Raw genomic sequence first — 16,786 nt, forward strand, 5'->3', positions numbered from 1 at the left:
TTTCATTGTATGGATATGCCACAGTTTATTCACCTGTTGAAGGGCATCTTGGTTGCTTCCAAGTTTGGGCAATTATGAACAAAAGCTGCTGTAAACATTCATGTGAAAGTTTTTGTGTAGACATTAGATTTCACCTTATTTGGGTGAGTATCAAGGAGCACAATTGCTGGGTTGTACAGTAAAAGTATGTTTAGCTTTGTAAGAAACTGCCAAACTGTCTTCCAAAGAAGCTGTCCCATTTTGCACTTCCAACAGCAAGGAATGAGATTTCGTGGTGTTCTGCATCCCTGCCAGCATTTGGTGTTGTCACTGTTTAGAATTTTAGCCATTCTGATTGGTGTGTGGGGTATTGTTGTAATTTTCAGTTCTCTAATGGCATGTGATGTTGAGCATCTTTTCATGTGCTTTCTCGCCATGTGTGTATCTGATGTCTATTCAGATATTTTGCCCATTTTTAATTGGGTTGTTTGTTATCCAGTTGTCGAGGTTTATGAGTTCTTTATATATTTTAGATACAAGTCCTGTGTCAGATATGTGTTTGCATATGTTTTTCTCCCAGTGTGTGACTTGTCTTTTGATTCCCCTAAGACCTTTGAGTTTTCAGAGGAGGGAACTGAGGCTCAGAAAACTGTGATTTGCTGTAGATTTCATGGCTAGTCAGTGGCAGAGCCAGAGTGGGAGCCCCAAGTGCCTGATTCCTCTGCGCTGCGTGGTCTCCACTGGAGAAGCAGCTCTAAGACGCCCTGCTTGTTGGAATGCCAAGTGATCGAATCTTTATCTTTAAAAGGATTGCCATCATTTTTATCTTCCCTGTTTAGGGCAGAAGAGATGAGAGTCTGAAAGTGGATGAGCAGCTGGCCAAAAAGGATGCCCAGGTCAGTAAGAGAGCAAAGAAAACCTCTCCTTTAACTCTTCTCCCTCCTGACTGCCTTCTCGTTTCTACAGCACCAGCTGGGGCCATGCTCTCTCCTGTCTGAAGGAGAAGCCTGAAGTCTGAGGATCCCCTAACCCTATCTTTCCACCTTCCCCAGTGGTGTTTATTATTCCCCTGGCTCCTACACCCAACTGTCAGATTTCCAGTCTGCTAAAAGTGAGAGACTCAGATTGTCAATGATCTCAATGACCTATAAAATAAACTTGCCCTTCTTCTCATCCCACCTCCTCAAAAAGGGATAGAATTGGGTCCCTAATAACATTTAAGTCTCCTCCCTTGTCCAATAGATTCTCTACAGTGCTGGTGAGAACAGATGGGGCACGGATGAGGATACATTCACCGATATCCTGTGTTTAAGGAGCTTTCCTCAACTGAAACTGAGTACGGACTCACATTCCAATCCTTCTTTGCATTGTGTTGTTTTTGCAAATGGTTCAGGGTTTAATATACATAGTTCTGGAAAATGAAGTTAAAACTCGTGAAGGCTGTCTCACTTTTATGTACAGACATTTCAGGAAACAACCTGGGGAAGCTGTGTTTCAACTCAAGGCAGAACTGACACTACTTGGTTTCCCCTAGGGGCTGAGTAGATGACCTAGTGAGTGACAGGTCATCGACAGTGGAGGGATGGCAGGGAGAAGAGAGGAGCAGCCCTCTGGGGTAGAGCAGAGAGGAGTGTTCTTGTCAGATGGAGGAGCCTGAGTGCACTGCTTGCAGCCCATCTCTTGCCTAGTTAGTCTCTTTCCAGGAAAACCAGGCATTGCGGGTAAGTCTTTGTTAATGCATTAATGTGAATTAACATTTAGCTTTTTCTGATATCAACGTAAATGGGTAGGGGTTGCTCTTTTTATCAGCCCAGCTATTACATGGAACAGCTAAGCAGCCACCCCTTCACTCTTGCATTTCCCTGAGTCATCCTGGAAGCCCAGATCTCCACTTACTGTGGGCATCTGACTGTGGCTTCCCAGTCCTGGTTTGGAGAACAACCACAGTGATGACTGTGCTTATGCTGCGTTCACGGGAAAATGAGGAAACTTGGGCATTAACATTTCATTCTTTTTATAAAATAATGGCAATAGTATATTATAGTTGCTTTATTAATGTCTTTTTTTGAAAAATAAAAACCAAACAATCCTAGATCTCTCTCCAAATTTTCTTTTTTTCAAAATTCACTTGGAGGGCTTCCCTGGTGGTGCAGTGGTTAAGAATCTGCCTGCCAATGCAGGGACACGGGTTTGAACCCTGGTCCAGGAAGATCCCACATGCCGCAGAGCTACTAAGACCTTGTGCCACAACTATAGAGCCTGCACTCTAGAGCCCACAAGCCACAACTATTGAGCCCATGTGCTACACCTACTGAAGCCCACGCCCCTAGAGCCCGTGCTTTGCAACAAGAGAAGCCACTGCGATGAGAAGCCTGTGCACCACAACAAAGAGTGGCCCCCACTCTCCACAACTAGAGAAAGCCCACAAGCAGCAATGAAGACCCAACACAGCCAATAAATTAATTAATTATTTAAAAAAACCTTTAAAAAAATTCACTTGGAAAAAAATACACTTGGCTTACGCTCGGTGACATATGTACAGGTCACCGAGCTTTTGGGCAAATACTGATCAAGAACTTTGAACGTCTTCTAGTAAGTATGAAGTAGGCTATACTGCCTTAGGGAATGATTTATTCAGCACAAAGAAATCTTCATAATTAAGATTTCTTTAGCAGATTTGAAACATATTTGACGTATGACCACATTATTGTTTCACAGGTGCAGCTATAATTTAAAAGTAGCCCACCTTACTAGATAAATTATTTATCTTTTAACCTTTCAGGCTATTTTAAATGCTTACAGCTTGGGAAGGGGGAGGGAGGAGAGGAGAGAGAGAGAGAGAGTGATCATTGAAGGAAATGGTCTATGAAGTTCAAGTTTTATTGTAGATGACATTTTTTAAAAGCAATAAAAAAACCAAAAACTTCTGTGCTGAGTTTTTGATGGTTTAAAGGAGTTTTTGAGCTTGACACTTAATAATTTGATTTGCTGCATATCAAATCCAAAACTAAAATATATTCAAGTGTGGTCAACTGGGATGCTTTAAATATTTTTGTGGTGCTATGTTTTTTTTGTTTGTTTTTTAGCCTTTGATGAATACAGAAATATTAGCCAGAAGGACATTGAGGACAGCATAAAAGGAGAATTGTCTGGACATTTTGAAGATTTACTGCTGGCCATAGGTAAGCCCTTGAATGCTTATAAACTGAGTTACTTTGCGCTTGATTTAAATCAGTCTCAAGATTTGCTCTTTTCGTCTCAGAATCCTGACTGATTCATCTTTATGCTTCTGCAGCCCTCAGCACAGTCCACGGTACACACAATATGCTCAATAAATATTGTTAAATAGATGCAGGAAGAAGCTATCTTTTTAGGTCTTCCTTTTGTCTTTTAACTTTGTATTTGTCTTATTACCAAGTTTGGATGGAAAACTCCCTGAGAGAGAGAACTGTTACATTTCTACTGGTATTGTTATGGAGCGTGTTGAAAACACAGACCTAAGCCCATTTGGTAATTCATCATATTTGGTTATTTTTGGAAGATGTCAGTGGCCTCCCAAAGTTAAACTCAGGTCAGAACTACAGGTTTCCTCCCTCTTGGCAGTGCAAACAGGGAATATCAAAAAGAAAATAAGTCACAGACTGAATCCGTTCCTGGAGAGACACGTGGATTAACTAGCAGACAAAAACATGGTTATATAAGCTGATCTGTCTTCTCAATCAGGTCTCTGCAGTCTGTGCTTTTAGACACCCAGCAAACACCTTGCAAGAAAGATTGCATTCAGAGAAATGAGACTCTCTTCAAAGACAGGATTCAGTGACCATTCTAGTCAGTCAAGCAACTAAATCTAAGTGCTTGTACACACACAGGATTGTCAGAATCCTAAGGCGCTCCAATTTCGAGTGGCTATTGGGCTTGCTCCATGCTGCTTCTCCATTAATGCCAGAATAGGAGTACCTGTACTCCACACAGCTTGTCATTTAACCAAGGAAAAGTCATATCTAACATCCATCATGATAGTTAATAGCTTCTCTGGTGGGTTAAAGATAGCAAATGTCTGAGGTTAACCTCCTCCCCAGTGAGCCTCTGATTCATCTTTCAAATGTTAATTACCACCTCTGCAAGTGAACTCCCCATTAGGTGCCTCAAATTATATTTTTAAATAAACAGTCGTTAGGCAGTTACTACATGCTCAGCATTGTGCAAATACCAACCCATTTAAGCCTCATAACAATCCCGTGGATTAGGGACTGTCATTATCCCCATGGCAAACCTGAAGCACCAAAAGGTTAAGGTCCTTCCGCAAGTTACCCAGCAAAAGTTACCCTGGCATTCTAACCTAGACACTTGGGCTCCACAATCTATGATGTCAACCAACCTCTCAGTGTGCTGCAGTGTAAACAGAGATTGAAACTTGCATATATCATCCATGCTCAAGTATTGATATTTTAAATTGCAGAAAATATATCAGGGAGCAAGCACTCACTAAAGTCTGGGCCCCATTCTTAGTGTTTCCTCCATATGTATTATTTCATTTAACTTCTGATCCTCTTTAGTGCCAAGAATAGGACTCTTGATCCAAATACTGGTTTATATATAACTATATATATATATAGTTGACTCTGTCTGATGGAATTGCTAAAAGATAGGCCAAGAAAAAAAAAAAAAGCTTCTTTTTCAATTAAAAGAAAAATGAATCAGGGACTTCCCTGGTGGTCCAGTGGTTAAGACTCCACGCTTCCACTGCAGGGGGCACAGGTTCAATCCCTGTTCAGGGAAATAAGATCCCACATGCGTGCAGCACGGCCAAAAAAAAAAAAGCAATTAGAGATCAGTCTCCATAATTAGCTCTGAAAATATTCCAGTGCCAACGATATAGCCAGTTAATTTTTTTCCATTTCATATTTGAATCTTTACATCAATTTTGCTGCTTCTTACCTTACCTGCTGTAATATTTGAAAAACTTTATTGAGATGTACAAATTCTCACTTCATTGAGCTAAGTTTTGGAAATAGACATTGAATTATGCACTAAATTTGGGCTATAACATATATTATTTTATCAAATAAAAGAATGACCTTATAATTTAAAGTTCAAGATATGTCACACTTTCATTTTCTAGTTCAGTCTCCCATTGGAATACGACAATTTTGTTCTTGTTTTTGTTTTTTTGAGAAAAAATCTTTATTGAGATACAAGTACCATATATAAGTACCATGAAATTCAAGTACCATAAAATTCACCCAAAGTGTGCCATTCAGTGCTTTTTAGTGTCTTCACAGAGTTGTGCAACTGTCACCATTATCTAAGTTTAGGATATTTTCATCTGCCCCGAAAGAAACCCTGTGCCCATCTACAGTCACTGCCCACTCCTCCCCACCCCCCAGCGCCTGGCAACCACAAATTTACTTTCTGTGTCGATAGATCTGCCTGTCCTGGCAATTTCATATACAAGGAATCTAATTCAGTATGTCAACACATAGCTTTTGACGTGAGAAACTCTCTGAGTTCTAACATCTTAGAAATGCATGGTAGGAATATTGCTAGTTGTCAGATCTGGACTTAGATAAGGAGAAAGGCTTTTTTCAAAAAGACTATCTCAATAGGGAGAATAGTTGAATCTCAGAAACATACAAGAGTCTGAAAATCAAACAGAAAAAGCTTTTTTTTTATGGGGAGGAGGTAAACAGACCTTGGCAGAAACTTTTAAGGGGAAGCTGGACAAGCAAGCAGGCGTAGTCATTGGGGGTTGACAGGAAACGTGTCTCACTGTGTCAACTGGTTCTCAGGACGAGCTGAAAAGGGGGCACATTTTGCAGTTTAGCACTTGCCCAGGCTGGGGGTCAAGCTAGGGTTCAGGGGCCTGTAGCGGGGGAGGGGAGAGGCCTGAGTAAGTTTTGGTCAAGGGAACATAGAGGGTAAGAAGCGGGCAGCTGTGAACCCTGGGTCATCATAATGAACTTCAGTGGACTCCCTGATTTTTAGGAATTTCCCTGAGTTTCCCTGCAGGGATTGGGTCTTAAAGCCAACTTCCTTATCCTGCATATGCCACCACCTCCCCACATATTCATGAGGAACAAATCTTGTTGCTCGTAAAGTGCAGAACAAGGTAAAGGGTTATGAAAAGAAAGGCTTCTCTGCATTTAGTCTGGGGAGATGGAGATGGTTGAAAAGCTTAATGGGATAAAAGTGGGCATAAAACTTTCAATCAAATGATTAAGGCTTGCTGAATATAAGTTTGAGGAAAAAAATAGGTAATACCAATTCACATCCTTGATTTCTTCTGACAGCTTCAAATCTGTAACTGTTTTCATGTTTGCCCCAGATTTCATGTTTCTAATACATTTCTCTTTCTGTTTCCCTTAAGTCACTTACACAAAAGGTCTTTTAGCTTTCCTTAAGAGAGTCTGAAAGGCACTATGAGAAAGCCCCTATTCTTGTTCTGATCTCCAAAATGCATTATAAAATTCATTCACCTGTGGTCAGATTCCTACCTCGAAGGCAGATTTAAGATTATAAAAGTAATTGTGTTGCAGTAAATAGATTTATTCCCTGCAGACTTTTCTAGTCCTGGCTATTTTCACTTTACTTAAAGGATAATTAGTTTGCTCATGTTTTTGCCTATTATCTTTTTCTTATTTTATTTCTGCTTTACTTGTTATTTCAAAATAAAGAAAGATTGTAGTATTTTTTTGATGACTGAATTTAGATTATAGGTGGTCCTAATGTAATTAATCAACCTATAAATTCTAATCCAGCCATTTAAGAGAAAATTTTTCCATTGGAAAAACTGGTTTTAAACTGAGCTCCAGTGCCTCCGCTTACCTAATGAGTTATCTGGAGCAACATCTCTGCAGTCTTTAGAGCCAAGCTATTCATCAGTAGTCAAAGATGTTAGAAACGGAGCAATGGTACACCCTAGGGAGTTATCAGTGTAAGCGTAGGTGTTGGTGTGTCTGGGATCTGGAAATGAGTCAGCTGCTGTGGGAGTTTCTTTGGCAGGTAATTTTATTTTCCCGGTGGCTAAGGATAATTACTGTGCTAAAGTGCCATGCAAATATGACATTATAAGGCTTTGAAATTCAGGTTAAGCATTCATTCTTTCATTCTAAAGAAAAGCCAGGAGTGGGGAGGAGGAGAGTGGTATGGTTACCCCAAATTTTGTTTTAAGAAAACATTGCTGTAGATTAACTCAATTTCTATTAAATGAAACTGAACATTACTTGGCTTTTTTTTTTTATAACAGTTCATTGTGCAAGGAACACGCCTGCCTTTTTAGCTAAAAGACTGCACCAAGCTTTGAAGGTTGGTCTGGAAATTTCATATATATTCTTAGCTTCCCTCAAAGAGAATGTAAAAATATTGCTTAATGTTGATGGAATTTCGTGTTTCTTTTCCACTTTGATGAGTTCTCTTTTGTAGCTAATGCGTCTGCTGGTTTGGCTCATTGGTTGGTAATGAGTATTGTAATCATTCTGAAGGTAGGTACACCAAGGCGTTGACCACATCATCTCCCCCACTTCACAGTGATGTCGGCAGTCAGCTGGTTTTAGGGTGAGAGTCCTCAGATGTGATCCAGTGGCCTCTCAAGCTGCCTTACTTAAAATAAACCAAACTGAGTCAGCAGCCTTTCATGATACAGAAAGGCTGTGTTTTCTCGTCTGCTGCCACTGCTAGACGGGGAGCTCTGTGAATCTCTTCAGGAGTTTTTCTTGCTCTTTTATATCTTCAGACCCTCATACTGAGCCTGGCCCATAGAAGATGCTTACTTCGGTTTCTTCCCGGACATTTTCTTACAGAAGTCCATGTGCCCCTTCAAAGCCGTGTGCAAAGTAAACACATCATTTTCCTCACCTCACCTCACCTCCCACCCCAGTCTTGCTCCCCATCCTGCGTTCAGTCATCTCAGTGGATAACGCCAACAGGAACCAGCCTTGCCCAACTCACTGAAGTTATACCTTTCCACCCCAGCCTTGTTCCCTGCGCCTTGGCCACGTCAGCCTTCTTTCTGTTTCTTGACTGTGCCAAGCCTCTTCCCACGTCAGGGTCTTTGCATCTGTTATCCTCTCTGCCTGGTATGTGCCTCCTCCAGGTCTACCTGTGGCTGACTCCTTCTCAGCTCTGAGGTCTCAGCTCAGATGTCAGCTCCTGAGAGAGGTCTTCCCTGACTACACAGGTCAACTGGCTTCCTTTCACTCACACTCCATCCCAGCATTCTTGTTACCATTTACTTGAACAACTTGTTCATTGGCTTTACTGTCCATCTCCATCTATTAGAACATAAACTGCATGAGAACAGAGGTATCATCCGTGTTGTTCACTACCATACACACAGCACATGGTACAAAGTCTGGCACATAGTAGGTGCTCAATAAGCATTTGTTGAATGAGTAAATAAATGAATAGTGTCAGTATTCATCTAACTGCTCAGCTAGAAATGTTACTTCTCTCCTTCATTCTCCTCAAATGATACATCATTAAGTTTTGTCAATCTACCTTTATGAGCATTTTTTATTGAAGTATAATGGCTTTACAATGTTGTGTTTCTGCTGTACAATGAAGTGAATCAGCTATATGTATACATGTATCCCCTCCCTCTTGGACCTCCCTCCCATCGCCCCCATCCCACCCATCTAGGTCGTCACAGAGCACTGTGCTGAGCTTCCTGTGCTTTATAGCATGTTCCTGCTAGCTATCTGTTCCACACACGGCAGTGTATACATGTCAATCCCAACCTCCCAGTTTGTCCCACCCTCTCCTTCCCCCTCTCATTTTCACATGTCTGTTCTCTACGTCTGTGTCTATTCCTGCCTGGCAAATATGTTCATCTGTACCATTTTTCTAGATTCCACATGTATGCGTTAATATACAATATTTGTTTTTCTCTTTCTGGCTTGGTTCACCCTGTATGACAGACTCTAGGTCCATCCACATCTCCACAAATGACCCAATTTCGTTTCTTTTTATGGCTGAGTAATATTCCATTGTATATATATGTACCACATCTTCTTTATCCATTTGTCTATGAGCATCTCTTAAATCTATCCATTTTTTCCATCCCTACTGCCATTATTCTAGGTCAGGCCATCATCATCTCCCTCCCTCCCTCCCTCTCTCTCTCTCTCTCTCTCATTATGTAATCATCTCTGGATGGGTCCCAAAGCTTCTAGTCCTATTCTGTTATCTTCATCCCACTCTTGCCCTGCAATCCATTCTTCATACTGCTGCTGTCAAAGGAATCTTCTGATAACCACAAATCTGATCTGATCTCAACACTCTCATGTTTAACAGATTGCAGTAGTTCTTCACACTCGGGATAAAGTTGAATATCATTTCATGGTTTATAAGGTCTGGCCTTTCCAGACACATTTCTTGCTGTTCCTTCTTATTATTTATGTGTCCTTGAATGTGGCGTTTCTTTCTTGCCCTAAACCAGCACACATGCTGTTTCCTTTTTTAGAACACCTTTTTTCCTCTACATAATAACTCCATCCCTTCTTCCCCTGGCTGGTTCTTTAGGTCCCAGCTTGAATACAACTGTCTCAAACAGACCTTTCCTAATCATTGATGTGTTTTAGTCCTTCCTAGCATATGCTCCCGTAGTACCCAATACTTCCCATATGTCGGGCTGTATTGTAATGGCCCGTTTTCTCAACTGTATTCTTTACAAAATTGAAAGCTTAACAGGGGCATCTCATCTCTGTTTTCAGCATTTGGCAATGCGATGGCATGGAGAAAGTGCTCAATAAATATTTCTTAATGATGACATTTGATGAAAAATGGGTGGAGAGTCCCTGTGGTTGCATTTTTGTGTACCGTTATCTGTGTCCCGTAAATGCAGATCTATATGTTGTTTTGTGAGCTATGAGATTGCTATTGTGGACACTTGCATTTCTTAACAGGGTGCCGGGACCGATGAGTTTACCCTGAACCGAATAATGGTTTCCAGATCAGAAATTGACCTTTTGGACATTCGAGAAGAGTTTAAGAAGCAATATGGCTATTCCCTACATTCAGCAATTAAAGTAAGTCTCTTCTTAAAAATAGCAAAACATCGTGCCTCTCTCTACCCGTCCTCTTTCCCTTGTAATTCTCAAAATATGGAAATATGTGACTTAGATTTCTCTCTGCTAGTGTGTAAATGTGTTTCCTGAGTTTAAAAGAGTAATAACAAGATATCCCTTAAAGATAGTGATAGAAAAGATTTTTAAAAAGCGTGTCTAGTATTCAACGTAAAAAAAAAGAGCTAGTGATTATTCTTCAGCTCTAAAATCCCAGGCACAAAAAAGACACTCAACTTTTTTTTTTCTGGCTTAGTGGCCACTAATTTTTCTTCTTTTGTGAATTGCATATGCAAGTTGCTTACTTATTTTTTTTATAAATTTATTTATTTATTTATTTATTTTTGGCTGCATTGGGTCATTGTTGCTGTGCGTGGGCTTTCTCTAGTTGCTGTGAGCAGGGGCTATTCTTTGTTATGGTGCGAGGGCTTCTCATTGCAGTGGCTTCTCTTGTTGTAGAACATGGGCTCTAGGTGCGCGGGCTTCAGTAGTTGTGGCACATGGGCTCTAGAGTGCAGACTCAGTAGCTGTGGCACACGGGCTTAGTTGCTCCGTAGCATGTGCGATCTTCCCAGACCCAGGCTTGAAACTGTGTCCCCTGCATTGGCAGGTGAATTCTTAACCAATGTGCCACCAGGGAAGTCCCCTTACCTATTTTTTTTATATTGCAGTATTTTAATTTATTTCAGTTTTTCTTTCTGACAATAGAAGAAAAGAAAAAATACATATTTTAAATTTCCTCTTTGTTTGACTCAAAAGATGACATGGTTCTGCACCTTGGAGTTCTTTTCCTTTCAGAATATAAAAAGCTTCCCCATTCTTAACAGCTGCACATCATTCCATTATTTGTATATTTGTACTACCACATCAACAGGTGTTTGAAGTGTCTTGCTATTGTAAACAACACTGCCAGATTCATATACAGTTTCACAAGGTACAGGTGTATCTGAGGGATAAGGTCTCATGAGTAGGTAGGATTGCTGAGACAGATGTAAATATACCTGTAATTTTGGTAAATATTTCCAATTGACTTCCATTGCACCTCAATTAGTTAACTAGATTCATTCACCAAAATCGTTTGTTTTTCAACCAGAGCTGTTGTTTTTGCACTAAACCTTTCCAGGAAAAGATGCATGCCTAAGTTGAAATAGAAAACTTATTCAAAAAGGCAACTCTCAGGCTGTGCCTGGGGCTTAGCACAGATTTCATCAGCTGCTCACACTGAATGCAATTTGAATCGATCCTGACACATTACAATAGTTTCAATCAACAGAGGAAGATACAATAACATTAACCAAATTGTACTTATGAAAGCAGAAAAGGTGACTCATACATTTCATAAAGATTGCCAGTAACAAGGTTGAAACACGAAGAGGGCCTTCGGTTCACCCTTGGCAAACCAGAAAATTCAATTAAATGGTAGCTCTCGCACCCCCAATGGGCTGAGTAATTGAGCCCATCATATTAGGAAACATTTAAGCAATGTGTATCTTGATAGAAAAGAAAAATCCATTGCTGAAGAGTTTAGTGTATAATTTAAAATTATGTAAGGTTTCTTCATTTCTGTCGCCTAACATACGTTATTAAGTAATCTCATTACATTTTTGAGATTGATGAATAGGATCTTTTCAATAGTTAAATTTCTGTAATTCAGGAGCTAGAGTGCCACTTTGTATATTATGCCAGCATGGGGTTCCCCTTCCTTCCTAATTTAGACATTTCTCTGCTCATTAACACCTTTCTCAGGTGACGATTGGAGGGGAGGAGAAGAGGAAGAAAGGAGGTGAAAACAAATGTGTATCTCTTGGTACTTAATAATAAGATATTAATTTAAAAATTGGATGACGTTACCGTTTTCGGTAGATTTCCTTGATTAACAAGTTACCTATTTAATAAATGGCATAATTCCAGGGTCTTAAAGGAAAACATAGTAGCTACCCTCAATTAATTCATAATCTATGTGGAGACGGAGGTGGGCATAAATAAAACAATTGCAAGATAATGATCGGAGTTACCACAGTATTCTGCATAATAGTATTTCATACTGATAGTTCATACTAAAATGTGAGATAATAAATGCAAAGGAATTTTTTTTAAAAGAGAGGCTGACATAAAAAAATAATATGAAATAACAAACAGTTAAATACTAGATTATGAGGTACAGAGGACAGTAATATAGGAATTGAAAGTGAAAGACATTTGGGATTAGATAGGGAGTATTTCTTAGGGAATGGATCTTGAGCTTGCCTTTCAGGTGAGTAAGCATGTGTTGAGTGCCTCGTATGAGCCAAGTGCTATGCTGGTCAATAGGGTCTCAAAGGTGAAGGCTCTAGAAACATATGTATGATGAGAAGTACGAGGAGGAGAATTAATAAGGCACTTGATTGGTTAGGAGTCTGCCTTGGGACTATGGAAAAATAAAATCTGAGTGGCAGGATGCATTCGGTTGAGAGACTTGAGATCACAGAATTTGTATTCCATTCATTCCATTTAAAATAGTTACTGAATGAATAGCATGTGTCGGGCTCAGGATTACAGTTATCAGTAAAGAAAAAAGTTTTCTGTCCTTTTGGAATTAGAAATAAATATAAAATTACAACCATGTTCAATGTAAAGGAAAGAGAGAGTGTGCTATAAGATCACGTAACAGGAGGATTTGACCTCTAGGAAGGTTGTGATTCAGATCTGAAAATGACTAGACCTAACAAGGCAAAGGTTGTCGGGGTCAGAAGTCAGCAAAGCGTTCTGACAGAAGGAACTGCAAGTGGAAGGACCTCATGGTGGAGGAAACATTCATGAAAAAGGAGGCTGGAGGGACCAGATCACACAGGACATTTCTGCCAGTGTTTAAGGATATTGTCTTTTGCCTAAGAGCAATGGGAGGCCATTGAAGAGTTTAAATTTTAAGCACATCGTGTTATGACCAGAAGTACATTTATAAAAGATCCTTGTGACGGTGGAGAATGAATTGGGCATACGATAGAAGGCTTGTGGGGTGATGAGTTATTATATTAGTCAGAGTAGCGGTGACTCTAACACAAGATAGTGATGCAAAGCTACTGGTAATGCAAAGACTCAAAAGATACTTGGGAGTTACAACCGAGGGAATTGGTGTGACATCTTGGTGTGAGGAGAAAGGAAGGGAAGGAGTCGAGGATGACTCCCAGGTTTCTAACTCCCAGAGGCGTAACAAACATGGCATCTTGTACTTTACGCCTCAGTCTCACCTGGTATCTTTTCTGAATCAAGATCTTTCTTGGCTAGCCTAGGGGAGGGGAACTGGAAAACATACTCCATGGGGATGCAATTCATTTCACTTTCTTAAGTCAGGAAGTATCATTTGGTGTTAAGGGTCTGGGTTAACTGGGTTCAAATCCTGCCTCTGCATTTATTCTCTACATAGTTTGGGGCAAATTTCCCAACCTCTGTTTTTTTCATTTCACTTATCTGTTAAATGGAGATATTTATGGTACCTACAGCACAGTTATTATAAGGGTTAAAGTAGTTAACTCTTAGAAGAGCAAGTGTTTGTTAAATACTAATATACTATTATGAAAATTATAATTTTCTAAAGTTTTGTGAGAAAAATAAGATTATGTAATATTATGTAATTGATGCACTCTTTTTTTTTTAAAACCCGAATTGAAGTTTAATTGCAACATATCAAGAAGAATTTAAACATTATATATTGTAAAGAAGATGCTAGGCTGGAATGTGATTACACTCAGGTATGAATGGATGATGGAATTACAGGTGCATTTTACTAAATGGTACAGGTCATAAGACACACACACCAGGAAATCCCCTTGTGCTGTGGGATTTCATTCATTCATGGTCCCCTCATTATTTACGTTGTGTCTGTCCTTCTCTCCATCGGTCCTGTTCCTTGCAGTCGGATACTTCTGGAGACTATGAAATCACACTCATAAAGATCTGTGGAGGAGATGATTGAGTCAAGAACATCATCTCCACAGGCTGCCTGCTCCCATGACGGGCTTTTCCCACTGTTCTGCTTACTTCTTTCTCCCAGTATTTACAAGTACAAGCAAGTGTCAAGAGTAACCTGTTTTCCTAACAGAAATTCTCATTGTTCCATAATAACAACAACAGCAAAAAGTGGTTATTATCGTAGAGTATCTCATCATAATGTGGCCATTTATAAATGAAATTTTTAATGATAGAAAGGATCTGCTAATACTATCCAAATTATATTTCTGCTTTGGAAGTAAGACTCTTTGTACAGTTCTAAAACAGTAAGTGCAAAACAGTGTAATAAAAGTTGTTCCATACATAAAAGGTAATCTGTCTGTGTGTTTTTATCACCTACCCGCATTGTTTGGTACCTGGCCCCAGCGACTAATGATATTTTAAAACATTTTTGTTATAAAAGCTGTTGCTGCTTCCATTTATCTATTGTCTTATTAATCACATTCATCCTTAAGAAAGGAATAAAAATGAAGATGTATGTAATCCTGGCCTCCCTTTCTAGTTTGATCAAGCTAGAGGAGTAGCAGTGCATAATAATGTATTTCAGCCCTCAGAAAACATCTGCTGAACCACTAATCTAACCACTGCCCATCTGAAAGGCAAGCATGAATTGTGGTTGTTTCAGGCTAAATACTACTTTCCCACCAGGGATTTTTAGAATCAAGTTTCTAAGATATCCTTTTCCTCTAGAATAAGTTTGCAAAACTGCACATTTCAAAAAATCATTCATGTTATCTTGGAAAGGGACCTAAGAAGAAATACCTAGGCTAAAAGGAAATATATAAGATAAAAAATTCTAGACGGAGTTATCAGTCTGAACTAAAATAGAAATGATAGATGTGTGAGAAATAGAAATAGTGATGTGTGAGTCCAGAACTTTTAATCAATAGATTCCACTGGTGAACTTTTCTGAGACCTGTCAGAAAGATGGAGAAGTTATTTCTCGTTCTGAGACTTCCAAAATGCATATGGGAATAAAGCACAGGGATTTAGAATCCACATACCAAAGCCACCATACTCCAATACAAATTAAAAAAAAAATCCACATACCAGGTTTTGACATCCTGCTTTACCATTTACTGCTCTGTATCTCTGGAAACGACGAAATCCTGCTAAACCAAAGTTTTCTCATTTTACAGCACTTACCTCTCTCATAGGTTTTTTTAAAGATTAAATAAAACAATGCCTATGAAGCACTTAGCCTGTGCCTGGATATGGCAAGTGTTCAATTGCCATGTTATCATTTATTATTACCAAGCAATATCAAAATGATCACGAGAGCACTCCAACCATTCTTCAACACACCTCAGTTCACGTACCAGGTGCCACACCCTGTGCTAAGTAAGTGTTGGATACCCGAGGAACTAAGACTTGTTTCCTTTGACCAAAAAGCTTAAAATCTGTTTAGGGAGAGAGACCGATGTGGTGGAGGCTTAGCGTACAAGGGGAAGTGACCAGTGACAGGCTGGGGCTAGATTAAGGTCTCACAGACCATACTAAAGAGTTTACAAGCAAAGGAGAGTCATGGAAGGAGCATTCCAGGAGGATTTCAATCAGGGAAATGGTGTGGTCAAATTTTTGATCAAGGAGGAGGCATGTGTGGGAGAAGAAAGCTAAAGGCAGGGAGCCCACTTGACAAATTAGTTCTCTAATCAATTCTAGAAGTGTCAGCCTGAGCTAAGCTAATGGCAAGGGAGAAAAGGGGGAAAAAATACACACGCTCACTTAAGAAGAATTTAGGAGGTAAAACTGGTAGAACACGATCATTAAAAGAGTCAGCTGTCAAGTATGCCCTCATGATTTTGGCTTAAGTGATTTGGTAAGTAAGTATCTCACCTAGCAATATATTATTGCTAATACTCATTGAGTGCTTACTGTATATCAGGCACTATATTGAACAGGGTAGTATATGTTAAATCATTAATCCTCAAGGAACTTTCCAATGTAGGCCACTGTTCTTTTTAACTCTAGAACTTAGCTATTTGAACACAGGGATTTTTGTCTGTTGCATTCACTGCTGTACCCCTTGTGTTTAGAACATGCTTGGCATGTAAAAGGCACCTATAGCATTGCATGTCATGTATTTTATTTATTTTGACTGCTACATGTCACTGCATTGTGTAAGTCATAAATTCATAAGTATAATTTCTAGGAGGCCACAAAATTGCCCTGGAGGAAGTAGGGGAAGCATCATTTTATCTGGATCCCTACTCCTTGTGCTTCTTGAAGTGATGGTGCCCTGCTATGGCTATAGAAGTAGCCTTCATCTCCAGACAGTAAGGGGCAGAGTGTAATAGGAAAAACGCAAAACTAGGAAGGACTTGGGTTTTTCTCTTTAACGGGTTCTGATTACCAATTTCCCATGTTGGGCAGGTGTGGGGGTGGGGATGAGGATAGGGAGCGAGTCCCATACCAACAAGCAGTGCTCTGACACCAGCTGGATGTCCTGCAATTCAACTCAGTTCTGACACTGTCTACCAGATGATAGCAGATCCCACAGGTTAAGGGCTCAGTCTTATAAGACTAACCCCCTCTTCAGATGCCAGTCAAGGTCATCACTTATGCTTCTGACTGACTGGCTAAAGATTGGAGGTTCCATCGACCTCCACCTTTGGTTTGATCAATGTGTTAGAGCGGTTCACAGAACTCAGGGAAACATGACTTACGTTTACCAGTTTATTATAAAAGAATATGATAAAGGGTACAGATGAACATCCAGATGAAAGAGATGTGTAGGGCAAGGTGTTTAGAAAGCGGCA

The 16,786-nt window shown here is 39.8% G+C and overlaps 1 protein-coding gene across 5 annotated transcripts in view; it reads left to right on the forward strand.

The window, feature by feature from the left end:
• Positions 1 to 14,341, forward strand: part of ANXA3 (annexin A3) — a 55,946-nt gene extending 41,605 nt beyond the window's left edge. For 4 of the 5 annotated variants that reach the window (XM_057727498.1, XM_057727503.1, XM_057727499.1 and 1 more), the window contains 6 exons: positions 819 to 875; positions 1,222 to 1,315; positions 3,066 to 3,161; positions 7,226 to 7,284; positions 9,882 to 10,004; positions 13,933 to 14,341. In XM_057727498.1, coding sequence (XP_057583481.1) covers positions 819 to 875; positions 1,222 to 1,315; positions 3,066 to 3,161; positions 7,226 to 7,284; positions 9,882 to 10,004; positions 13,933 to 13,992 — 489 coding nt within the window. In that variant the 3' untranslated portion in view covers positions 13,993 to 14,341. The other variant, XM_057727502.1, reaches the window with a different exon arrangement.
• The last annotated feature ends 2,445 nt before the right edge of the window (positions 14,342 to 16,786 follow it).

This window comes from Hippopotamus amphibius, chromosome 3, assembly GCF_030028045.1.
Source record: "Hippopotamus amphibius kiboko isolate mHipAmp2 chromosome 3, mHipAmp2.hap2, whole genome shotgun sequence".
NCBI lineage: Eukaryota > Metazoa > Chordata > Mammalia > Artiodactyla > Hippopotamidae > Hippopotamus > Hippopotamus amphibius.